The sequence below is a fragment of the Crocuta crocuta genome, unplaced genomic scaffold, assembly GCF_008692635.1.
Source record: "Crocuta crocuta isolate KB4526 unplaced genomic scaffold, BGI_CrCroc_1.0 scaffold153, whole genome shotgun sequence".
Lineage (NCBI taxonomy): Eukaryota > Metazoa > Chordata > Mammalia > Carnivora > Hyaenidae > Crocuta > Crocuta crocuta.
The window spans coordinates 4864258-4891318 of record NW_027529525.1 but is presented as its reverse complement, the minus strand read 5'-3'; the positions used below and the strand labels follow the sequence as shown (position 1 = coordinate 4891318).

At 39.3% G+C, this 27061-nt stretch overlaps 1 protein-coding gene across 2 annotated transcripts in view; it reads right to left on the bottom strand.

Moving 5' to 3' along the window:
• ACVR1 (activin A receptor type 1) overlaps positions 1–27061 on the bottom strand; it is an 86511-nt gene that overhangs the window by 56999 nt on the left and 2451 nt on the right. For both annotated transcript variants that reach the window (XM_077761030.1, XM_077761031.1), the window contains exon 2: positions 7721–7794. In XM_077761030.1, the coding sequence (XP_077617156.1) occupies positions 7721–7787 (67 nt within the window). In that variant the 5' untranslated portion in view covers positions 7788–7794. The remainder of the gene's footprint in view (positions 1–7720; positions 7795–27061) is intronic.

Genomic DNA, 27061 nt, shown 5'->3' with positions numbered 1-27061 from the left:
CACAGTCCCCACTATCCTAAATGGCAGTTGGCCAGGGGCTGGTGTACAAGGGACAGGTGCTCAGTGGGCTATTTTCAGTTGCTATCAGCTCAATTGGGAGCCGCACATGCTCAGTAGGAAGGCAAGTCTGGGTTGCATTTCAGACTCCAGGCAGCCAAGAGACATACACCTTTCACAGCTGCCAGGGCAACTAGCTGCCCAGCGCTCCTCCCAAGACGGCAGCAATGAAAACAGTCTAACCTGACCAGCCAACATGCCAGCGAGCAAGCTGTACCTCGCATTTCACTGCCTGGGTTATTCTGAGCTGCTTATTGACGCTCCATGGCAACACAGGAACAAAGGGCCAGCTCGAGGGATTTAAATGTCCCGTAAAAGTCGCTAGAAAAGTCAGCAGCTCAGGCCTCTGTTTGCATAATAAAAGTAGCAGTGGAATTATTATTAGATTATTATCAGTTGCCTCTGCAGTTGTTATTTGTGAATAATAATAACAAAGGTCCGTAACAAAGGTCTACGCTTTGAACTAAAGTTTTGTTTTTGTTTTGTTTGCCACCATTAAGTTGCTATAGTTGGGAGGCCTTCAAAGATACAGCATGTGGGCCTGTCCACCACACCACTGAAGGAGAACCTGTGTTCCTCATCTGTTTCCCCCTCACCTTGCCATACCCCTGGATCCACTTCGGCCACACAAATCTTTGCAAACACAAACCGCCCCTCCTTAATCTTTCAGTGGCTCTCGCTCCCCTCAGGATAGGAAATGACCACCTCAGGCCAGTAGGACCTAAACTCTCAACCTGGCTCCCTTCTCAAGACTGCCCTGGCCATGCTGGGCTGTGCAGGTGGTGTCCTCCATTCCCCTCCAACCCCCGCAGCTTCTCTGGGTGAGGCCCTTCCCTGCCTAAGAAGCCCTTCTCAGTCCTTCCTTTGCTGGTCTAATGCCCATTCGTCCTGCCAAACTCCTGCTCCCTGGACTGCTGTCCCCAGTCCCAGCCCAGTGTGATATGAAGGTACTTCCTGCTGATATCCCCAGTGCTGTGCTATAACCTTAGCCTTATCCAACTAGACTGTGACTCCCTGACAGCAGAGCCACTTCTAGTTATGCTGACATCACCAGGGCCTACGAATGTACTCATGCTAATGTGTCAAAGATTGTAAGATGTGCTGTAACTGATTCTTTTTTCCCAAACTCAGAATAAATTCTTTGAAAGATGAGCTCTCATCGTCTCCTTAGCCCAGGTCAGTCCCTGTCCCCTCTTTTTTTTTTTTTATATTACAATAATTATTATTGTTACCAACATTATTTATTCATTCATTCGTCAAATATTCATTGAGCACCAATTGTGTGCCAGGCACTGTCTTAGACACTGGGGATAAAATGATGAACACCACGAAGTCTTGGCTTCCTACCCTCCAGGGCGCACTTTGTTTGTATTCCCCATAAACTCCTCACAACCACCCTGTCACTGTTTCCATCGTGCTGCTGCAGGAATAGGCCCTGAGAAGTAAAATAGCGCGCGCGTGTGCGCGCGCGCGCGCACACACACACACACACACACACACACACACACACACAGCGAAGAGGAAGAAGATGGCTCATGACAGAGTCTGACTTTGTCTCTCTCCTGAGACAGGCTTGCTTCCTATGCATGGCCAAGTGCCTTTCCTTCAGAAGACACTGTAACATCATTTACCTACCAAAAATTACCCTAACACTTTGCAAAACTGACATTGTGAAGCAGATGAATTAGGACACGATGTTAAAGATAAAGAGAAGCCATGACTATGTAACTCAATATGGCAATGTGTAGTATTATAAACACACCAGATGAGTCCAATTCTAAACTGGACTGTGGGTATGTTTTTTTTTTTTCTCCTATCTATTCTTTACAACTTTTCTGAATGGATCTGATTCTTTTTCTCATACAAACTGGCTTGGTGTAGGTACCAGAATTTAGAAGGTGAAATAAATGAATAAATAAATAAGGCCACTCCTACTCCAAATCACCATTCCGCTACAGGCAGAGGTGGGTTTTTGTTTTTGCTTTTAAAGGGATTTTCACCACCTCCTTCCCAAGAGAAATTTCATTCTTCCTCCTATTTTTTCCTTCCTTGCCCCAACCCCCCAAACTTCCTACCCTCAGAAGGTCAGTGCTCCGCTCTAACCCATAACAAAGAATTAGACGGAGCATTACTGTGGATCTAGGAAAACACCCTGCTCTGCAGAGCTCAGATTCAGCTGATTAGAATCAGGCAGCAGCTGTTCCAGTGTTTCCACCAAGGTTGAGGAGGCACAAATGTAAACTTCCCTCTTCCTGTCAAACTACTAGCTTGGACAGAGAGGAGGGCCGGGCTTCATGAACTCGTGAAAAAATAAACGGTTCCAGGCCAGCTCCGCTGGAGAATACACAGGTCACTTGTCAGAGCTTTCACCCGAGAGCAGTGGGGACTTCCGGGCAGGAGCTCCTGGGAGCAGACTGGAGTCACCTTTTTTAAACCGTGGGGCGTGATCCATTCCTGGGTAGGGAAATTGATTTGGTGGTTCAAGACAAGGTCTCTTTCTTTCTTTTTAAATTAAAATAAAGCCAAATAGAATAAAAAAGAGAAGAGACGGAGTACGTTAAACATAGTAAGAGTAACTGCTGTTTTTGCACCAATTTTTTGTTTCAGATGTGTGTGGGTCCTACTCTAAAATGTTTCTAAATGTAGATGCACTGGGACCAACTCTAAAATGTTTCTTACTGTGAGTCACAGTGAAAAGTTTGAAAGTCACTCCGCCCTGTGCCTTACATGATCTTGGAATTGACATGAGTTCTGAGTAATTATGACTGTTCCATATAATCATTATCTGTGGAAGCTTGCCTGAGGTCATGCTGGGCTGCAGAAGGAGGTTCCTGAGGATGGGTTAATAGCGTTTTGGGAGTTACAAAGCAATTTTTTTATTATGTCTTGCTTTCCTTGGTGTTTCTTTCTTTCCAAGAGCAATAGTTGCATATATGACACACTTACAAATTTCTTCCTTCACAATTTCTCCATAAAGAAGAGATGGCAACCATCTTCTCCTTCTTGAAAACTTGAGACCTTCTTGAGACCTTCTCATAAGAGAAGCCGAGAAGCTATTGCACTGCCCTCTCACTGCTGACCACAAGGAAATCATTCAATGAGCTTGGGTCTTCGATTTGTTTTCACATCTGTTCAGTATTTGATTTAGATTGAATTTTTAGAGTCTTCTCCACACTCTACTGCTACTACCCTCCTCTCATATAACTTCACTAAATATGAACATTTTACAATGTCCACTTAAAAAAAAAAAAAAAAAGATATGGCTTCAGTTTACCCACAGCCAAAACAAACATTTCCCAGGAAGAAAAAAACTACAAGGAAGCTTTGTTGTAGTTCACCTGACACTGACTAATACACCAACCATACTGTTAGAGAAGAAAATCTGACAATAAAGAAGCAGTATCTTAAAGTGTGCAGTCCCATCAGACATTTGCATTTTAGGTCCTAGTAATGAATGGCAAATAATCACTCAGTATTTCTCATCTCTCTCCCCAAAAAGTCTCTCATTCAATGATGCATCAGTGAAAAAGATTTTATTCTGAACAAAAGGGATAAATTATAGTAATGAGAAATGAGAGCAACAAATATAATAGAGACATTTCTCTTACACTCATTCACCCCTTCAAGAGCTTCCTGAATCTTCAATAATGAGAAATTCAAAGAAAGGCTTATTCTATTCTTTTTCCACAGTGGCAAAGAGGGGCATCTCTGTAGACCCTAACAAAAAGTCTATTGAAATTATCCCTTTCCTTCTCTCATTGGATAATTGGGCTGGAAAGTCTGAGTGGTGATGGCTTTGGAAACAGTAAAATCAAGTCAGCCCACAAACTAATTTAGAACTTAGCAATCTTCGCTAGAACAGGCCAAAACCTCTTGCAACAAACTTTTTGCAAAAGTCCAGGGATCCCTGCTATAAGAAAATCTAACTGTGGCTTGCAAATTTGATAAAATGTGGGTCATCTTAGCTTAGAAATATTTCTAAAGCAATATTCCATTTTAAGTATTTGTGTCATGGATGTCACCTGCAAATGCTCTCAGGGACAAAGGGGAAAGCCAAACATGGAGGTTCTAGAACAAAAATGGACTTCTCCCCAGTGGCATAATAGCAGTATTAGAGCATGAATAGTCTTATTAATGGGAAGGGATAGCAAGGATATACGGATAATTAGGACTCAAATGCTCTTCTCGGTGAGAGCAAATAAAACTCTTCCTGCAGCTAGAGTTGTGTATGTAATGAACATGAAAAATGAATACTGGTCTGAGACAAGAAATAAAAATACATAAACCCATGTGAAGCCTGATCATTTGCTATTACAAGCTCTCATCTCGGCTCTTAAACAGACTGGACTGAGGCAGAGTCTAGCACGCACCAGATACAATGTCAATGTGGACACAGCTAATTTAAGGTACAAAAAAAAAAGCAAAATTCCGAAGAAGGTTGATATTGATTGAAACTCTTGAATACCATTCCTTAAAGTGTATTACACCTTTTGTTCGTTGTGTAACCTTGAGCAAGAGTTTTAACCAATTCAAAGGCACATCCCCCAAAACCTATCTCATTAGGGCAATCATGAGGATCATGGGAAATAACTCATATAAAGCAACATATGTCATATATTAGCCACCACTCAATAAGTATTATCTATAATCATCAAGGAGATAGTTATAGTAAGCAGTATTTTCCAGGCCTATTTAGTCTTTCCTGTCGTAGAGTATTTAGGATTCTGTACAACTTGAGAAATGTTCTAAAGTGCACTCATACTAACCAAACCCCACCCAAATCACTGTTGGGACCTATTATTTGAAGTGTTAACACTATTTCTAATCGATACTTAAGAAACACATGGGAGTAATTTGGGAGACAAAGGGAAAGTTGATTTTTTTTTTCAATGAACTAAAAAGAGTACAATACCCAACAAAATATATTGGAACAAAGTCTCCATGACTTTCTTACTTATGCCCCAGTAATGCCATCTAGCACCACTGAATCACAATCAATCAGGTGCCGTAGCTACTTTGCAAACATCAAACAGGGGTTTATTTCCTTTTAAACTTTGTAGTCTAAAGGTCTGCACTCGACATTCTATGGGGTTAATATGAATATTTTAGTTATCTGCCCTATTATTTACCTCTTTGGGTTAAGTATTTTGTATTTAACATTTGCTTTATGACTAATGTTGAATATATTACAGTACATTACAATCAAGGGTTCTCTGTGTGTGTTTTTGTTTAATTCCTAGTAAATATGCAAAAACAAAGAGTCTTTTCACAGAATATGCTATTGACAGTTAACAAGGAGTTGAGTCATGGAGGGAAGACCGGACTAAGGCAACTGTTTTTAGTATTAGAGCACTCTAGGCTGTAATGTGCACTGGATAGTCTGGTTTAAAAAAAAAAGAAAAAGCTATTGCAACTAAAGAATGATGTGTCCTTTTCCTTCCTTGTAAACATCCTAGTGGTGGTGGTACATTAAAGAGCAAAACCTCAGTGGCAGTCTGTTTCCATTTCAGCCAGACTGACCTGTTTCATTACGTATCTTCACCGGGACTTTTGGGGGTCATCTGCCTGATTCTCTGGGCAGTTTAAGAGCTAAAAGCAGGAAAAAACAACCAATAGCATGGTTGTTAATATTGACTAATAAAAGCCCTTTTCTGCTTCTCTCTTCTCCATTCTTTCTCCACTTCTTCCCTCTTCATACTACATTTTAACTGCAATTTCTCTTTTACTCTCTTTCTTTTCAGTTGTGCCCACAACCGCAGGCCCAGCCATGATATCAAATGAAACCAATAGGAACTGCTTAATACCATACAGAACTGATACTATATCTAGGAAAGGGAATGGAATTCGGAGGGACTTTATGCAACCACCTTCTGTGGATTTTTTTTTCTAGTTGTCATGGTATAGAAATTACACAGAGGAGGAAAAGTCCTGTTTTCCTGTTAGGTCTCCAGATACTGTCAAGTGTTCTTTGGAGAATAAAATAACTCCCAGGTGAGAACTACCCATCAAATTTTTCCAACCCAATTCTTACTAATTCTTACAACTTTGGACCCAACCTCTCCTTCGATTTACACACCTCCAATTCTTTAAACTTACCATGGGGGATCCTTAACTTGTATCTTCTCAGTACTAACTAAAATAACTGCAGCATTTTTGAAATGTTTTTAACACTAATTAGAGCAGAATCTAGACTATAGATACCTAAACTGGTTACAACAGCACTGTCCAACAAAAATTTAATGTAAAGCCCGTTACGCAGTATTACATAATACGGTATTATTAAGTAAACATAGGAGAAAATCCTGATGACCTTGGGTGTGGCAATGATCTTTTAGAGGCACAATCTTATGAAAGAAATAATAAGCTGGACTTCATTAAAATTTAAAACTTTTGCTCTGTGGAAGACAACATCAAGAGAATAAAAAAGCAAGTGACAGAATGGGAGAAAATATGTGCAAAAGACGCGTGATAAAAGACTATTATTCAAAATATGCAAAGAACTCTTACAACTCAAGAATAAGCAAACGAACAACCTGATTAAAAATTGGGCCAAAGATCTTAACAGATACCTCACCGAAGAAGATAGGAAGATGGCAAATGAGAATATGAAAAGATGCTCCGCGTCAGATGTCATCAGGAAAATGCAAAGTAAAACAACAAGGAGACACCAATACACGCCTATTAGAGTAACCAAAATCCAGAATCACTGAGAACAGCCGTGCTCCTGAGGGTGTGGAGCAACAGGAACTCTCCTTCATTGTTGGTGGGAATGCAAATGGTACAGCCGCTTTGAAAGATAAATTAGAAGTTTCTTATAAAACTAAACATACTCATAAAATCCAGTAATCACAAGCCTTGGTGTTTACCCAAAGGAGCTGTAAACTTTTATCCACACACAACCTCCACATGGATGTTTACAGCAACTTTATTCCTAACTGCCAAAACCCAGAAGCATCCGATGTGTCCCTTCAGTAGGCCAAAGGATAAATAAAACTGTGGTACATCCTGACAATGGAATATTATTCAGTGCTAAAAGAAATAAGCCATGAAAAGACACAGAGGAAGCTCAAATGCCTACTAATAAGAGAAAGAAGCCAATCCGAAAAGACTACATAATGTATAATTCCAACTATATGACATTCTGGAAAAGACAAAATTATGAAGGCAGAAGGCAGTAAAAAGATTAGTAGTTGAGAGTGGTAAGGAGGGTGGCAGGAAGGAATGAACAGGTGGAGCGCAGAGGGTTTTCAGGACAATGAAATGCTGCATGCTACTATATTGATGGATACATGTCATTATACATCTGTTCAAACCCACAAAATGCACAACACCAAGAGTGAACCCTAACGTAAACTAAGGACTTGGGTAAATATGATGTGTCAGCATAGGTCCATCAGTTATATCAAATGTACCACTTTGGTGGGGGGATGGTGGTGATGGGGGAGGGTCCGCCTGTGCGGGGGCAAGGGGTATATGAGCACTCTCTATAACTTCCTCTCAATTTTGCTGTGAACCGAAAATATGACTTTAAAAAAATAAAGTCTTAACAAAAGGAGAGAATGGAGGAGTGTTAAGTGTGACAGGATTAAGAACAAGCTGGTTTACAGAGAACCACACAATACATAGAAACTTACCCTACTCCAAATAGCTGTCAGCCACTTACCTTCCATACTAGGGGAAGGGAAAGCAATCATCATTAGCACAGGAAGAATCATCACTCCATCTACCATTGTACAACTGTGGAGGAAAAATAAGACATATAAGTAAAACAGAAAATTTAACCGTAGGATGACAAATTAAATTAAGCATACTATCTTCAAACTGCCATTCAAGGCCTTTCTTACAAATCCCCCTCACATATGTTGCCTTATTTCTTGGTAAATTTAAACATATACCCTTTACATATTTCTAAACAAATCATCTTAAGGAGTTAATCAGACTTGCCTCCTACTGATGGCCACTCTAAGACAACTTTCTATGAGTCCAGAGGGTCTACCCTCTTAGAGGGAATTCAATAAGGACATGAAAAATTCCCAGCTAGAAGGCTAAGCATTCTCAAAGAATTTTAAGTTTGAATTTTATTTTATCCTATGAAATGCAAAATTGGCACTAAATTTAAAACCTCTGAGAAATATGAATAGGCTGTTGTAACATGATGTTAAAGATTAAGTGACTGAATAATTCAAGCATAATTTTTTAACCTTACTCCTACTAGAAAAGAAGTAGAAGTGGAGCATCATCACACAACCCAAAAGGGGAACAGCAATAGCAACAACAACAACAACTAAAACAACACAAAAACCCTACAACTTATCCCTCATTGATGGCAAAGCAATGCAGGATAGACACGACCAGGAAAAAATCATGTAAATTTGAAATCCATCAAACTATATAATCAAGAGAAAGTAAGATACCTGATAGGAGTTTTGAGTTGATGTTGCCCTAACACTCCATTGGCAAAAGCTCAAATTTCTAAGTCAAAGGACTACAACAAAGAACTTTTTAATAATTTAATCCCCGCAAAATTTTAGGAATCTAATAGTCCGGTTATACTAATTCTTTGTTACAAGAAATAACTTTTAAAAATTAAATCTTTGACTAGTTGTGATTTTCTGGATGGTAAATAAACATAAAAACTGGTCAAGTTCTTTAATGCACAGGTTAGTGTGCTATCTTACACTTAGAGCTCAAAGCAAAGAGCAAAAACCTGTTGCTATCTAAGCTGTTTGGAGTGGAGACCTTCTGATTCACCTTAAAATCAAAACTTTGGGTGGTGGTCAGACTGTTCATTCTCCACATCTCCATCTTATCTTACCACCCTCAATGCAATTGGTCCATAATTCTGTTTCAGCCTACCCCTTCTCTAATAGCAATGTAAGAAAAAGAGGTAAAGTAGAGTTTGCTGTACTTTCCTTTTATACATTTTAAAGCACATGAAACTTGAGTGACCTCTTTAACTGTTGTTATTATTATGTCCATGTTCACATAGATCTTTTCTATGGCAAGCCCCCGATTTGTGGCATACAAGTCCCTTGTGTGGTTGCCAGTGCCATCACAACCAGATATGGACTCCTCCACCACCATTTTGTCTCCATGCCTTTGAATGGGAGCACACTGCTCGTTCCCTCTGCCTCGAGTGCCCTAAGACTCCTCTTCCACCCTTCTTCTACCTCCTCCCCTCCTTCTGTCATTCATGACCTAGGTCAAAAGGCAAACATTTGGTGAAACACCTCTCCATTGTCAGTCACTTCAAGTACCCAGCACTGGTCTAACACCACTTGAAATCAATTACTTGTCTAAGTCAGTCTCCAGCACTAACACTCTGATCCCTAAAAGAGATACATGCATCCTAGGGTAATGCAAGAATATATTACTGAATTACAGGATGAAAATGCAGATCTTACTCTTCTTAAGAGGGGGTTACATCCTGATAAATCCATCCTAGGTCGAAAATATCAGAAGTTCAAAATGCATTTAATACACTTAATCTACCAAATATCATAGCACAGCTTAGCCCACCTTAAATGGGGTTCAGAATGCTTACATTAGCCCACAGTTGGGCAAAACTATCTAACACAAGCCTATCAAAGCTTATTTTACAATAAAGTATTGCAAATTTCATGTAATGTATTGAATACAGTTCTGAAAGTGAAACACAGAATGGTTGTCTGGGTACAGAATGGTGGTAGGTGTGTCAGTTGTTCACCCCTGTGACGGCGTGGCTGGGAGCTGCAACCCGTTGCCGCTGCCCAGTGTCATGAGAGAGGATCATACGACATATTGGTAGCCCAGGAAAAGATCCAAGGATCCAAAGATCAAAATTCAAAGTACAGTTTCTACTGAATGTTTATCACTTTTACACCATGGTAAAGTAAAAAAAAAAATCGCTAAGTCAAACCCTGATAAGTCAGGGACTGTATGTACTGGAATTTGTATCCTATACAAAATATTTTAATCTAGTAGAGCAATAAATAACTTGAGGTCTTATTTGGTGTCTCTCTCAATTCTTTTGATGGTCTAGTTCAAGAGATGTCTTCCAGAAAAGAAAGGTGAAGATGATATGCTTAGAGTAAAGCCATGTACTAGACTTCTAAGGGTCAATTTAAGAATGTTATGAAGCAAGCTCTCCCCAAATTAAAAGTGTTCTAAAATTACTAAAGAAACTGCATGGGGCATCAGGGTGGCTCAGTCAGTTAAGCGTCCGACTTCAGCTCAGGTCATGATCTCACGGTTCATGGGTTCGAGCCTCGTGTCGGGCTCTGTGCTGACAGCCAGCTCAGAGACTGGAGCCTGTTTAAGATTCTATGTCTCCCTCTCTCTCTCTCCGAACCTCCCCTGCTCATGCTGTCTCTGTCTCAGAAATAAAAAACATTAAAAATAAATAAAAGTAAATAAAATCACTAAAGAAACTACAGATTGAGGGGCGCTTGGGTGGCTCAGTCGGTTAAGCGTCCGACTTCGGCTCAGGTCATGATCTCGCAGTTCGTGGTTTTGAGCCCCGCGTCGGGTTCTGTGCTGGCAGCTCAGAGCCTGGAGCCTGTTTTGGATTCCATGTCTCCCTCTCTCTCTGCTCCTCCCTGGCTCATGCTCTGTCTCTCTCTGTCTAAAAATAAATAAAACTATAAAAAATTAAAAAAAAAAGAAACTACAGATTGAATATATTATTAATAAAAGCACCAGAAAGAATTAGAAAATGGTGGACTGGATATCTCTCTTCCTAATGATTCTTTGAAAAAAAGCAATTAATATTCAGTTCAATCTGACAGGAAAAGCAGGTTCCCCAAACTCAAAATTAAAAACTACTAGAAAATGGACTTGCATCCAGTATCATAAATAATAAACATTATCCTGAATGATAATACAATGTCATCACCATTAACAATACCTTAAATATTTTACTTTCAATCTTTTTTAAATTTCTATTTTATGTATATTATATCATACATAATTTTTATTTTATATGAAACTTACAACCAACATATATAGTGAGGGTACATGCTTGAAAATCTTTTTAACAGATGGGATCTGTCCTCAAAAGCCTTTGAAAACCACTGGACTATCTTGTTCTTATCTGTGAATTCCTAGTCCTCCTTTCCTTCCTTCCTTCTTTCAACACCTATTAAGGGTCTATTATGTATTAGACATTAGAAACTTAAAATGATAAAGATATATAAATATGGCCCTTACTATCATGAATCTTATAAGATCTATGGTGATAATCAAATAATCATCCAAACAAACGATTATATAATTAAAAACTGAATGAAGTGTCAGTTATAAAAAAAAACTATGGGTTAAATAGGACAGCTAACAAAGTAACTTGAGACTTTCTGGCGGGTAGAAGAGCTTCCTCAGGAAGGTTCTATCTAAATAGGAATCAGAAAGATGAGTAGAAGGTACCAGAACAAGGATGAGTATGTAAGCATGCGTGTGTGTGTGCGTGTGTGCATGCACGTGTAAATGTGTATGTGTGTGCGCACACGCGTGCATGTGTTGGGGTGGGTAGCACCCTGAGGTGGAGGGTAGCATTTAAGGAAAAAGGCACAGCTTCACAGCCTCCACAGAGGCCCTACAGCCAGGGCAAGTATGGTGTCCTGCGGATTTACAGCATATTTCAGAAGTGAAGGAAAAAGGCAGGCTGGGTCACAGCCAGCCTAGAGAGAAGAGTTAAAGAGAATGGAGAAACCCAAGAGGGTTGAAGGAGTAGGCAGGGACAGAACTTTGATAAGGCACAAAAAGCCCAGGGAAGCCCTCCACTCACCTCTGGACATTCATTGCCAACCATGCCCCTCTCCCTTCTCATGTCTGGTCCATAACCACCCATTTTCCCAGGCACTCTGACCAGCCGGCTTCCTAGCTTTGTGTACATGATACTCTTCAAGACTGGGCCCTTTTTTTCAGAGTCCAACCTGGCTAATTTCTATTCAGCCTTCAAGTCTCAAATATCACCTCCTTCTAGACCATCCTTGCCTAAACCCTCACGGCTCTCATTACACTCTCATATACCACTTTGTTAATTTTCATTCACAGCACTTATCATGATTAATAATTATATATTCATACCCACGTGTGCTTTTGAAATTCTGTCTCCTCACTAGACTAGATTCTGTGGTAGCAAATTCTACAGTCTACTTTATTAATCACTACCAAGTAGATGCACATTTAATATCACTAAATTCAAATTTTCCCTGAAATAATCAGCTCAATTTAAGTTAAAATTCTAAAGAGTTAGCAATCACTCCCATATCCCAACACATAAGCACTTACACACCTGCAAAGAAATGACAGGATTAAGATATTTATCATCCCTGTGACTTTAATCTCTACCATTTAGGGGGCGCCTGGGTGGCTTAGTCGGTTAAGCGTCCGACTTTCGCTTAGGTCATGATCTCGCGGTTGGTGGGTTCGAGCCCCACGTCGGGCTCTGTGCTGACTGCCAGCTCGGAGCCTGGAGCCTGTTTCAGTCTGTGACTCCCTCTCTCTCTGACCCTCCCCTGCTCATGCTGTCTCTCTCTCTCTCCTAGAAATAAATTTAAAAAAAAATTAAAAAAAAAGAATATAATCTCTACCATTTAGTTCAGGTACTAATAAAAGTCAGCAGTTAATAAGCTTCAAAATCAAGAATCATTTTACTATTAAAAAAAAAACCTAAAAGATTAAAATTAAAAGTCTGTCACCATTGGCAATTTTTCCGGTCACAAAGCCAACAAAAGCCCATGCCCCCAAATACATTTTAACATATTATCATCACGCAAGCAAAATTAAAACACTGATTTTAGGCTCATAAATGGAAAATGGAAGGAAAATAAGAGTTATAAAGTCAATCTCTCAAACTAGTCTGTTTATAGGATAGATAGCTCAAATCTGCCAAAAAAAAAACATCTTTGGAAAAAAATATCAGCATCACTACTGGCTGCCATTTTGTTCAGTGTCTGAAGTGTCTCTGCTAACCAGTTAATTCAGCTATTAAAAACAATAGGTCCAAAATGAAAGGGGAAAAAGAATGTAGAAAGGAGAATGTTCTGGAATAAATTTCCTAGTCATATTTTAAGTACAAAAAAATCAATATCCCGAAGTCCCAACTTAAGACCTCAAGAATCTATTCCCAACTTTAAAATACACTGAAAATACTGTTCTGAAAGGGAAATTTTCAACTACCCTGCTCTCAAGTATTTTGGGGTATGAAGTTTCAGATGTAGGTTGCAAAAAAGAGGGACTGGTAGTGGAAAAAGAGAAGAACAATAATTCAATAGTTCAGGGATGCCTTACTCCAGTGTTTTTTCACACTTTTTGGACTCAAAATAACTTTATCGTCTTGAGAAGTATTGAACCCCTTACGGAGCTTGCCAATATCTATCAATATTTACTCTATGAGAAATTTGGAGAATTGTTCAATATTGTGTTCGTTTTAAAATAACATTAAACATACTAGGGTGCCTAGGTGACTCAGGCAGTTAAGGGTCCAACTCTTGATTTCGGCTCACGTCATGATCTCACAGTTTGTGAGACTGAGCCCTGTGTCAGTCCATGTGCTGACCATGCACAGCCCACTTGAGATCCTCTTTCTTCCTATGTCTGTGCCCCTCTCCCACTCATGCACGTTCTCTCTCTCTCTCAAAATAAACAATTGTTTAAAAAACAGAAATAAAGTAACAATAAACATACTACCCTGTGTTTTATAAATAAAAAAAATTATTTTCTCCAAAAAAAAGGTAGTAAGAAAAGTGGCATTATTTTCCATTTTTGCAAGTCTCTAGGCTTGGCTTAGTAGAAAACAACAGGATTCTCTTCTATAATTCTTCATTCAATCTGTTATGCAACGTTGTACTTGTTGAAGTACACATAGAAAATACAATCTTGCACATATACATCAGAGGTATCAGAAAGATGACTGATACATAAACACTCTTGGAAGGATCTCTTGGAAGCACTGAGAAAGTCACAGAGACTCCACAGGACTGGGGACACTTTGAGAATCACTGTCCTACTCTTTAAATATTCATTCCTTCTACCATATCAGATAACCAGATGGTACCTGATATTTTAGGATGAGTATTTACCCAACACATGACAAAAAATGCTACTGTTCTACAGGTTTAGAAATCTCATTAACTTCTCTAACATCAAAGAAGTCAGCCAAGTCTAATGGTCAAGGAAGAAGGCATTAGACTTTTTTTTGGAATGTAGGAATAATACTCTATGTATACAACAAAATATGTTTTAAATATGACATAAAACCTGTGATAAGAAAGTACTTGACTCTTCCTCTACTTTGGTTCAACCAAAATCCTTATGCAATGTTCTAAGGTCAAAATTCCTGACTGAAAAATCATAGGCTACTAGGGATTACAATTTATCTGAAGGGTTCAGAGTATAAATTTTTGCCTCCAGTATGTACCATCTCCTTTCTTTTCTTGGATAAGGTCTTCTATCCCTAGTAATTGATCTGTCTTTACTTTAGACACAAGGGAAAGGGCTACTCAGAATAAATTTAAGGACTACCCCCCCCAACCCCCCGCCATGGTAACTAAGGTAGCCTCATTAAATCAGCACCATCTCTTACAATGTCTCAGGACTACTCTTATGAGACAAAACTGCCCCATGATTTTCTACTACAAACAGGTATATCACCAGGGCAGAGCAGATCCACTTTCTAAATTCCATGGTACTTTTTAAACTCCATTTATAGATCAGACTGATATCCAGTCAAAGAGCTCAATTTTGAACAAGTGTGGGCATAAGATCAACTTTGGCACTTGTTTTGCTCTTCACGATTTTACAGCTGGACAGGAGCCAGAGATATACTATAATACATTAACTCCTCCCCCCCTCAAAAAAAATCACAAAATGTTTTAGTATTGGTCACAGAATAAACAAGAGTATAACACACTTCTACATTCAATTTTTGAAACTCACATTAAGCAATCTAGTTGATAATCCGCTATTAGAATAAAGGATATTTCTAAAGCCTTGACTTATGGACAGCAAACAACTTGTTATCTATAATGTTGGAGATGAAGGAAAAGTTGTAAGATGAATTAAGAGACTTTCCCATCAGAAAGGTCTACAAAATGTTCATTGTCTGGACCAGTCTAAATTCATTTGGTTTGTCCATTTGTTCAACACAGAATTTACTGAGTAGTTATTCAACAGGGGCTTTCTTGACACTCTCCTCAATTCAGCTTCTAACAATCTCCAAGTTAGAAAGAATCTTAAAAGCCGAGGTTATACACCCACCTCTCCCAATTTTGAATAACTTTTATACCATCTACATGCAGTTTGCTCTCTCATCATTGGTGAGGGTTGTCACTACTTTTCTAGTTTCTTTCTTCATATTTCTGTATAAGGTCTATGCTATGTCTTCCATGAGGAAAACAAATCCATTTTCTTTAATATAAAAGATAGAGGCAAAGCAGGAAAAGGATTAAGAGTAATCCTGTTTTCTCTAAGTTATCTGTCAACATTACATTGTTATCATCCTAACAGACATTGTGCTTGGAGGTCATATGCATTGTCTCATTCAATCTCCCTCCAAAACACTCTAATACTCCTATTAATCCCATTTTACAGATAAGAAAGTAAGTGGGTAGACATAACTTGCTAAAGGACACAAAATTAAACTTAAGACCACCTGACCAGAGTTCAGGTGTTATTAAATCATGACTCACAACCTTCGTTAAGCCAGCCAGCCACACTTTAGCAATCAGTGATTGTCATCCTTAACATTTTATTCGTTTCAACACATTCTGTGCTTTAAGCATCTTGATTTTCCTCTTAGAAAATAATCTTTACTCATGGTTATGTGGACCACCTTTCAATCATGCCCTCTTTCCACTGCTCTAACCTCAAAATTAATTTCATATGCTCTGCAACCTCAGATTATCTCCCTCGCTCCTGAAAAAAAAGATCTTGATTGAAAGGAAAACAAAGCCGCTCTGATATTGTTCATCAAGTGGTTTCTAACTCTCACCGCCCATCCCACTCTTTGGTTCTTCTGTAGCTCTCAAAATAAAAACAAAAATTAGGCACATTTGGGACAAAGTTAGTAGTAAGACAAATTCTGGACATAAAACTTTGCAGGAAGTTATACTTAAAACAACCACCCCCAAGTAGGAAAAATCCATCCATTATGTACCAAAATTCTGTCTCTTTTATGCTCAACAGGCAGAAAGACAACCCAAGGGCAGCTTGCTCACAACTACCTGGACCTTTGGAAGGGGTGAAAAGAGGGCTGTCAGTTACACTGGAGGGGGGGAAAAAATAAGGCTAACCCGAAGCCATCATACCATATAAGTCAGGGTCTTTTCTCCAGTTCACAAATGACCTGTGAAATATTTTTAACACCACACTGTGTCTGAACTGGCAACGTGTAAGTTGCCAGGGCCTGGTTTTATATAGACTTCACTGCTGCTAGAGGGTTTCTGGTGGGATGTTACTTTCAGAATATTAGCATGTAATTTGATCTTCCGCGGTAGATGAATACAAATAGCTTCTTGGACAAGTCCTATAGAACTGAAACCCAGCCCCTGGATCAGTCCATCCTGTAGTTAGAGGAAATAATTACAGATTATTTCAGGAAAGAAAGGGTTTTGACTGAAAGAGTTACACTACAAACATTCCAGCTGTGACAGATGGACCCCAAGATGAAGCTTGGAAAGGAGGGGAAAAGAACAATATAATCTGTAAGGGCTTTGAGGGTTGGGGGAAGAGAAGGCTTAATTGAATGAAAAGTGAAAGGTTTAAGTTAGGCTAGCATGTAAGAACCAAAGAATCCCCAGTAAATTTATTTTAAATGTTATACAGGATGAAACTCACTTTGCTGCACCCCTACCCAATTTACAGATAATAACTAAGCAAAGCTTCTGAGATTTTGATGCTGTGATCACCCACTGCATGCCTCTCTGGTATCCAAAGACTAGGTTTTATTTTGACACGCTTGACTACATGGAAACTGTCCCTCATTTTCCACTTCATTCCCTCTATATTAAATAACCATGGCTCTCCTGCTTTGTTTCAACTTATAGGACCCCATCATCTCCCAGCTGTTTTGTTATATTCGCCTAGGTAGCTCAGGGCTCATGCCTCTCTCTCTAGTTCACATACTGTGGCTGGGATGATTATTTTCTTTTTTTACCCAGTGGTAGAAAGGACCATGTTATCCCCACCCCCTCCCCCCGCACTGGCCTGGGGCCGGTGGATGCCTAACTGTGGATGCCTAATTGTGTAATCTATCTAGAATCCCTCTTACCTAAGTCCTCAGTCAGATACTACCTCGCGTCCTCGGTCTTCTCATTTCTAACTATGCCTGGAGTTTCCCCTTTCACCTAACAGTGCAGACTTTTCTACCCATTACTGGACAAATGGTATTTCAGTCACCTACTGTCTGATACAACTGTCCCAATTCTAAGGCTAATATGATTAACCCCTATAATAATTTGAAGGCCAGAGGGAAGTCTAGAATGAAATAAAAGAGAGATATCAGTACCAGGGAGGTATCTTNGGGGGGTTTTTTTTTTTTTTTTTTTTTTTTTTACATTAAAGACACTACAGCATATCTCTATGGAGGTAAAAGAACAAAACCAAAATCAAAAAAGAAACACTAAAACCCAACATAAACCACCCTTTATACGCCAGCCTGACCAGAGCCTTCCTTTCCATCTATACTATCCACACGCTCAAGTCCATTCCCACCTCAGACCTTCCCACCCTCAACCCTACATTATAGTACCCTGCCATAGCTTCTTCCTAGCACTTAACTCCTTGAAATCTGTTTTGCTGACTTATTAGTTCATTGATATTTATTATGATTCCCCCTCTCCTATCCCTCCTTTCCCCACTTATCAAAATATAAGTAGTGGGGCACCTGGGTGGTTCACTGGGTTAAACATACGACTTTGGTTCAGATCATGATCTCACAGTTCATGAGTTCGAGCCCCACATGGGGTTCTGTGCTGACAACTCAGAGCCTGAAGCCTGCTACAGACTGAAATTCCCTCTCTCTCTGTCCTTCCCCTTCCTGCTTGTGCTCTGTCTCTCAGAATTAAACATTACATATATATATTATATATCATGTATTATATATTATATATATTTAATGCAAGAGTAAAAATAAACATTACATATATATCATATATTGTATATATATTTAACACAAGAGTAAAAATAAACATTATATATATATATATATTTAGTATTTAAGACAAGAGTAAAAATTCTACCTAGCTCATGGCTACATCGCCATGCCTGGCACATAGTAGGCACTCAATGTAAATTAAAACACATTAAGTCTGACTTCTTAGTCTATGCTACACTTTGGCTCAGGTGGGGAGAGGGAAGTGGGNGAATGCTCCTCAGTCTCAATTTAATATAGTAGCAACCAGGTATTTGAGATAAATTAAAAGGTCTCATTTGTAACTTGGATTTCAGTTTTCAAGGGTGTCATCCAAGAGAAGCAGCCGAACAAAAAGCCGGCTCTGGCAGACTCCGGGCACACCAGACAACTCCCCGGTGGACAATATCCCATTTGGAAAGCACTGCAGGAAGCTCTAGTTGCAGACACCAGCTGATCTGCCCAGAGCCATCCCCAGTGACCTCTGAGACAGCTTCTGTAGCTTGAAAATACATCTTCTACAAGTCAGAAATTGACATATTATCTCCTCCTCCCACCCCCAGTCTTCTAACAGTTATTGATGCTATTTGGAAAGCCATGTTTCCATGCCTATTAATAACCTTCAGAAAGAACCCCAAGGAAGTTTCAAGAGAAAAACAGATCTGGCTGGGGGAACCCAAAGACTCAATAAGAGTTACAATTAGCAATTAATATATTTGAACAAAAAGAAAAGTTGTAACATCTTTGGTATCATATGTTATCTGTCCAGGAGGCTTAAAACAAAATATTCTGCCAACGAATTCAAGAAATGTTCAGTCAGAAACACTGGTCTTTACAGGAAGGAGAACTTTTAAAAGACCCCTTATCTATTTAAATAGACCAGCCCCAGCTACTAACTTTATCTACACTTTATCAATGATCTCAGGGAATTTTTCCTACAAGACTGATATCATTAAACCTTTATAATTATTTGTATCTTTGTAAAGTTTCTTCAGGTGACACCTCAAAGAGCAACTAAATCAACCTACTCTAAAATAATGGAGTAACTAATTAACAATCTCTAAAAAGATTTCTCTTAGTGGTCTTTTTCCTTTCCCCTCCCCAGACTAGAATGTGATTAATGGAATTCTCTCACAACTTAGCTTGAAATATGCTTTTGCCAGTTGAGCAGCTAAAGCAGAATCAGATAATTGTGGTATGACTCAACAAATGCACAGCTGTTCATTTAAATATATCCATCAAAAGTATAAATACGATCGTGAGAAAGAAAATGAACTGTGTACACAGGGACAGTGCACAAGTCGAACGGGTTAGTACTGAAGTAACCACAACAGACAACAAGGAGGAGAAGGGAAGTTGTGGCTGGGTGCATCCCGGATAGAGAGAGACCAGAAAACTGATGGAACTGAAGAACCACCTGTCCAACCTCAAACACTCCCTGGCCTAAATAAGAAATTAATGGCAAATTAAAAGTAAAAATAAATGTGTTCTACTACGTGGGGAGAAAGAAATGAAATCTAGGAAATAGCTGATGCTCCCAAGTACTGTGAGGTAGAAAGCCTACAGGGTAGAATCAGGAATCCAATCTGTTATTCAAAACAGAACAAAGACCCCAAGGCCCAGGAAAACAGGAGGAACAGAATTCTCAGTCCTCTCCCCGCAACCTTCAAAGACGGTGATTATGAAATCATGAAATGTGGGAATCCCTCCAATAGTCCCAAAGCAAATAACTGAAAACTATCACCCTACACCAGGCAATACTTTGCAGAGGTTCTACGCACACAAGAGTGCCCACTTGAGCACGAAGGAAAGGAAACCAAGAAAAAGAAATCAGAGACTGTGAAGAGGTGCCAAGGGAGCACTGTATGACAGAAACAAGTGTCTGGTCAGCTCTGCACACCTTGTTCCTTCCTTCTTCCTCAGGGATGGACCCTAAAGCCTGACAGAACTTGAGGAGCAAAGGTTCTGAAGTTCTGGGTGCCTCTCCTCTTTTAATATGAAACTCAAAATAATAACAAATAAAATGAACATCTACTCCATGATGACGACTTCCAAGCTTTTCCTGAACCATCAAAAATCAAATTCTTTCCAAAAAATAATCTCTCTGGTTGAGGGGTGGAGGGTGCTCATGTTTAGCCTGACCACTCGGCCATCTTGCCTGGGGAAACCATTCATGTCCTCCATATTCACAGGTAAACCTCTTCTATTATAGTGACAGCTATTTCAACAAACACCCCCTACCTCAGCCCCTAATCCTCCCACGCAGACCGTCTTCATCCTTTGTAGAAAACTTTCTAGAAAGAGCAATCTACACAACTCCTTCCATGTCCTCTCTCTCTTCTATCCAGTCCATCACTGAAATGCCTCTTAAGGGTCTCTTTGTAGACATTACCTTGTCCTTCAGATCTGTAAGGGATCTGAGATTTTGATTCGATGGACCAGAGATGAGGCCCAGGAACCCCCCAAACCCACAGCAATTCAGGTGGTGCTGAGAATGCAGATGGTGGGCTTGCTTGCCCATTCAGCAGCATGATGCTGCTGTGACCCCCTTCTGTCCCTAGGTTCCTCCCTGGCTGGGATGCAGAGGCTCTACTGTCTCTGGACCTTTACTTTTATAGTTTGAACCTTCTCAGTCAGTTTCCTTGGATGGGGTTTTCCTCTTGTGGCAGTCATCCCTGAAATCTCAGTTTCCCACAGGGCCTCACATCTCAGCTCCCTCTTCTCACTCAAGATCGTACCCAATTCCTTAGCATCAAGGCCACTGAGTGGAGACTGAACCACCAGGTGGAAAATGGAATCACCCATTCTTTACTCATATCCCCCATCCTTATTACCTTCTTCTCCTACCATATGTCCTTGTGTTTTCACTGTTTATAAAATTAATTTTTTAAAAATGTATTATTAAGGGGCGCCTGGGTGGCTCAGTCGGTTAAGCATCCGACTTTCGCTTAGGTCATGATCTCGCGGTTCGTGGGTTCGAGCCCCGCATCGGGCTCTGTGCTGACTGCCAGCTCAGAGCCTGGAGCCTATTTCAGAGTCTGTATCTCCCTCTCTCTCTGACCCTCCCCTGCTCACGCTGTCTCTCTCTCTCTCCTAGAAATAAATAAAACATTTAAAAAATAAATAAATAAAAATGCATTATTAGATATTTCAAATTACACAGGCACTGAAAAGTACTTAAAAACCCCTAATTTTGACCTCCCAGTTTTAATTATAAGCACCATCCTACCACCCAGTTTCAAAAATAAGTGATCTTATTTCCCCTGTTCTGCCCATTTTCTTCCTGTGGTATTTTAATGAGAATTCCAGATGTCACATCATTTCACCTGCAAATTCTCTCACAAATACATACATAAATACAACTATAAAATACAACTATAAAATCACCTAACAAAACTAAAAGCATCCCTCTTCCAAATATCACCTTCAAGCTAATCAGTGTTTCATTTTGCCCAATTTTCAACTATAAACATCCCCTGAATTCCCAACCCCCCCCCCCACAAGAAAAAAAAATTACAGGGAAAATGGGGACAGCATACCAATAAGAAGTTGTTTTCATTGCTTTCCATTATTATAACGAGAGGTTCGGTATTAGCATTGTGGCAGTACTGAGAATACTCTGTGTATAATGTGGAAGAAAGCAAATGACTTACTATGTTATATTCGAATTCTAGCATCTCCTGCTGTTTTGGAGAACCAGAAATCTCTGTGTGAAATACAGGAGATATAAATGTAATACAGAAAAGGTTAAGTAAGAACCATATAAACTCAATTTGAATTAGAAGCTGAATCAGTACAAACTTGTGAAATATTTTATATATAGTTATCCTTTGTCCACTAAAAGGCCTAGAAACAATGAACTACCCAACAGCAGTAAGTATTCCTGGTGCCCAGATAGTGGTGTTAAAACACCACTTCCCACTAGAAGAAAAAGAACAAGTGGAATTGAACCACGAGGTTACCATCACCAAATCCAGTCAGTAGGAAATTAGAGATCAAATGGATGGGTTGGTTCTTAAACACATAAACTAGAAGGAAAGGAGGAAAGGAAAGGGTTGCTCAGGGAAACCTGAGGTTTGAAAGACTTAAAAGACATAAAATGATGTACAAGACTAAAGTACAGAGGCTAGGTATGCACACACGGGTGATAAAACCATAAAGAAAGGCAACAGAGCAATTATTACAAAAGTCAAGAAACCAGTGACTTCTGGAGGGAAAGAGGGACTATATCTGGCCTGGGACATGCCAGGGACTCGACGGAAACTGCTAATATTCTATCTCTTGATCTATGTGATGGTCACAAAAAATATTCCCCTAATAATAGTTACCTAAACTATGTATACTTTATGTGGATATCTATCTGTGTTTTATTTTATAATAAAAAGATTTTAAAAGGACCAAAGCAGAATGTGTGCTGTTAAAAAAAAAAAAAAAAGGTGCACACTAATGCTAACTCACACATGCTCGCTTGCTCGCTCTCTCTCTCTCTCGATGAGGAAGTAACAGCACTGTGTATCGTATATATACAAAAAAGCCTCCCCAGATTTGTGTCACAAATAAGGTTTTGTAAAAAACTTCTGAAATATCAACTATTCAACAGGAAAAGGGTTTTTTCAAGTCCTAAGTTTATTAATTGTTAATAGAGTAACAGGCATGAGTTACCTAGTCATAATCAGAAATCAAGTATTAAATGATATTAATACAACATCTTATGATAAATTGGTCCTTTCTCTCTCCTCCTTCAATTATATAAGTTTCATGGGTCAAGGATATAGGAAGATTGTAGAGTCCAGATCAATGTTTGCCAAACACGGTGTAAAACTATCATCAGACAACAAAAATTAACAGCATAAAGATGTGAGCCTTCATATATATATACATATAACACAATCCCAATAATAATATCAGCAGGTGTTTTTCTTAGAGGAGAGAAAGTGGTGACTACATATGATTATTTTAAAGTTCGTATATTTTTAATTTATTTTTATATTTTATTTTGAGAAAGAGAGAAAGTAAGCAAGGCAGGGGTAGAGAGAGAGAGACAGAGAGAATCCCAAACAGGCTCCACACTCAGCTTGGAATCCTATGTGAGGATTGATCTCACAATGGTGAGATCATGACCTGAGCCACAATGAAGAGTTAGATGCTGGGTGCCTGGGTGGCTAGGTCAGTTAAGCATCCAATTTTGGCTCAGGTCATGATCTCACAGTTTGTGAGTTCGAGCCCCATGTCAGGCTCTGTGCTGATAGCTCAGAGCCTGGAGCGTGCTTCAGATTCACTGTCTCCCCCTCTCTGCCCCTCCCCTGCTCATGCTCTGTCTGTCTCTCAATAATAAATAAATGTTAAAAAAAAAAAAAGTCAGACGCTTAACCAACTGAGCCATCCAGGCACCCCAAGTTCATATACTTTTTAAAACCTCACATATGAAAATAGACATGAATATTCTATAAAATGGAACTTTAAAATTCTACAAAAGGGAACTTAAAGAAAATATAAAAATTCTGCAAAATAGAACTACCCCTCCGCCATCACAAGGAATAACACACATAAGCTCCAAGAGTTAAAAAAAGCTGTGATCCTGGTACACGCCTGGGCAGACAGAACAGTGAAACTAAATGGATACCCCCAAAATAGACCAAAATGCACAGGAGAATATATAATATAAAAGAAAGCAAAGAAGGAAAGTTGGGATTATTCAGTAAAATTGGAACAACTAGCCAGTGAGACAGAGGCCACTAATTTCTCACTAAAATTCCTTCTTGCCTGCTTCTTGGGCACGTGCTGACCCACAGAGAACACATTCCCCACGCTCCCCTGCAGCGGGATGTGCCCCAGGATGAACTTCTCATCAGTGGAAGTATATGTGGTATATGTGCAACTTGTGATCACTTGCCCTGGACCTTTTCCTTTGTCCTTTGCATGGAGGAAGCCCAGATACAGGAGCAACCCATCTCTGAGCATGCAGATAAGTACTGGACAGAAGGAACGTAAGTCTCAATGACCAGTGGAGATGCGCTGGTCTGTGGACCTGGTTTGCGCACACGGGGACTGTTAAGTGAGGAAAAAATCAACATCTATGTTCTTTGAACCATAGCATATCCCTTGGTTACAGCAACTTAGCCTTATCCTAATTAACAGAGAAAAATTAAGTTGGATTCATACCTAACATTCCAGCTGGATCAAAGATTTAAACCTAAACGCCGAGTCACATGACATGCAAGGGACTATGAGACAGATATTTAGTTTAGATATGGAAAAGGTCTTTTTACTGTGATACGAATTCCTGAAGCCACAGAAAGTTTGATTATTTAGCTCTACAAATGTTTCTGAAAATCTTTTATTGACTGTCTCTTCCACAACAATGTAAGCCCCATGGAGCAAGAATTGGGATCTGTTTTCTTCACTTTTCTATACACCGCTGCCCAGAGCAAGTTCCCAATATATCAGAGGCATTCAACAAGGATTTGCTGAATTAATAAATTGGTATATTTAAGTACACAAAATTTTAAATAATCCTCACAGCAAAATAATTTTTGCACAAATGACAAAACATAAATGTCACTTACCACATTTAATTTTGTTAATGTATAGCAGCATCTATGAACTGATAACTAAAAAAAAATCAATAACCCAATAGGACAATAGACAAAGGACACAAACATGCAGGGAACACAATTGGAAAGTGTTTAAAATTATGAAAAGATGCTCAATGTCAATGAAAATAAAAATGAAAATTACAGCTACATTAAACTGTCATTTTTCACCTATCTATTTGGCAAAGAAAAGTACCTCTGACAATCATACTGTGATCAGCAAGGGTATGAGGAAGCAGTGTTCTCATCCATTGAAATCTAAAGCTCCACAAGTTTAATGAGCAGAGCAACTGGGCAATAAATTTATATCAAACTTAAAACGAGTGTACCCTTTGACACAGCAATTCTACTGTAAGAATGGATCCTATAGATATGCACGTGACCCTGTTTGAAATGCTATATGTACACAGTTATTCCCTAGAGCCTTGTTCACAACAATAAAAAAATAAACTAGAAGTAATCTAGATGGCCATGAACATAGCACTGGTTAAATAAATTACAGCACACGTCCACAGTGGAATACTAGGCATCCATTAAAAAAGCATGCAGTATTGGGGTGCCTGGGTGATTCAGTCAGTTGAGCATCTGACATTTGCTCAGGTCATGATCTCGTAGCCTGTGAGTTTGAGCCCTGTGTCGGGCTCTGTGCTGTCAGTGCAGAGCCCATCTCGGATTTTCCGTCCTCCTCTCTTTTTGCCCCTCCCCTGCTCATGCATGCTCTCTCTCTCTCTCTCTCTCAAAAAACAAACATTTAAAATTTTTTTAAAAAAGAGCGAATGCAGTATTAATATGGAAGATCCTCCAAGAAATATTATCTCAGTGAGAAACAGTACAAAATAGTATATATTGTTACCATCTGGGCTCAAAAAACACACAAGAAATTGCAATAATCTATAGGTTACGTGTTGTATGTATGTATGTATGCGTATATATTATGTATATAATAATATATATTATGCATATATATGCAATAATCTATAGGTTACGTGTTGTATGTATGTATGTGTATACACACACACACACACACACACACACATATATATATATACCCTGAAATCTCTGAAAGAATACACAAAAAATTGGTAGCAAGAGTTGCCTCTAAGAAGAATAATTGGGCACTTGAGAGATGGGGAGGAGTGAGACTTACTTTTCTCTCTTTTGTACCTTTTTAAACTTATAAACACTGAGGGGCGCGTGGGTGGCTTAGTCGGTTAAGCGTCCGACTTTCGCTTGGGTCATGATCTCGCAGTTCGCGGGTTCGAGCCCCGCGTCGGGCTCTGTGCTGACTGCCAGCTCAGAGCCTGGAGCCTGTTTCAGTCTGTGACTCCCTCTCTCTCTGACCCTCCCCTGCTCACGCTGTCTCTCTCTCTCTCTCCTAGAAATAAATAAAAAAACATTAAAAAAAAAAACTTATAAACACTGACTGTATCACCTTCTAAATATTCTTATAAAGTGAAAACATTACAAATATTTATCCCTAACCCCTAGAAATCTGAACACTTCTCTGGCCATTCTTACTGTCAAACACACTTAGAAAACTAGTGAGCTGAACAACATTAACCCTGTTCCATAATTAAGAATCACAGGGTTAGCGATTAACAAACACCATCATCTCCTCCCCCTTCAAATAAATATATATGCAAAATAAAGTCAGCCTCTTAATTCCATCCCTGTTATTCATTACTTCCTCTTAAAACTAATTCAACCTCATGCCACCTTAAATGGGCATGAAAATATTTCAAAATGCTCCGAGGATGGTAGCCAGAACCAACAATTCCACTAATATATTAACATAGCCTGGTGCCAAAGAAGTTCCTTGCAGGAACCCAGAAGATGAAAAAGTGACTTAACTGTCACCTCGGCAACAGCCCAAAGCTGTGCATCATCTGCCTTGGAAAACAAGAACTCACATCATTAAGACTAAAAGTCCAAGGTTAACAGCCATGGCTTTTGTTTTCTCCCTAATGCAAAAGGTCTCCCCCCACATCCCCCTTTAAATTACAGGCTAACCCCTCACTTGAGGACCGGTTATTATGTTACAGCCTTATAAGGAACACTAAGGGGTCATTACTTAGACTGACATCCTGCTTAAAAGGAAAATTCTTCTTGTAAGGGAAAATGTCTACAATGTATCAAGTGGAAGGAAAAGGCAACTTGTAAAATAAAATGTGTAGTCACGTTCATCAAGTATTCAACACAATGAATATGCATAATTGTTTGTAATGCGATAAGATTTGTATATGAACCAGTAGGTGTTTGAAATTACTAGCTGTGGGTAAAAAAGCAAAGGCAGGGAGGAAAT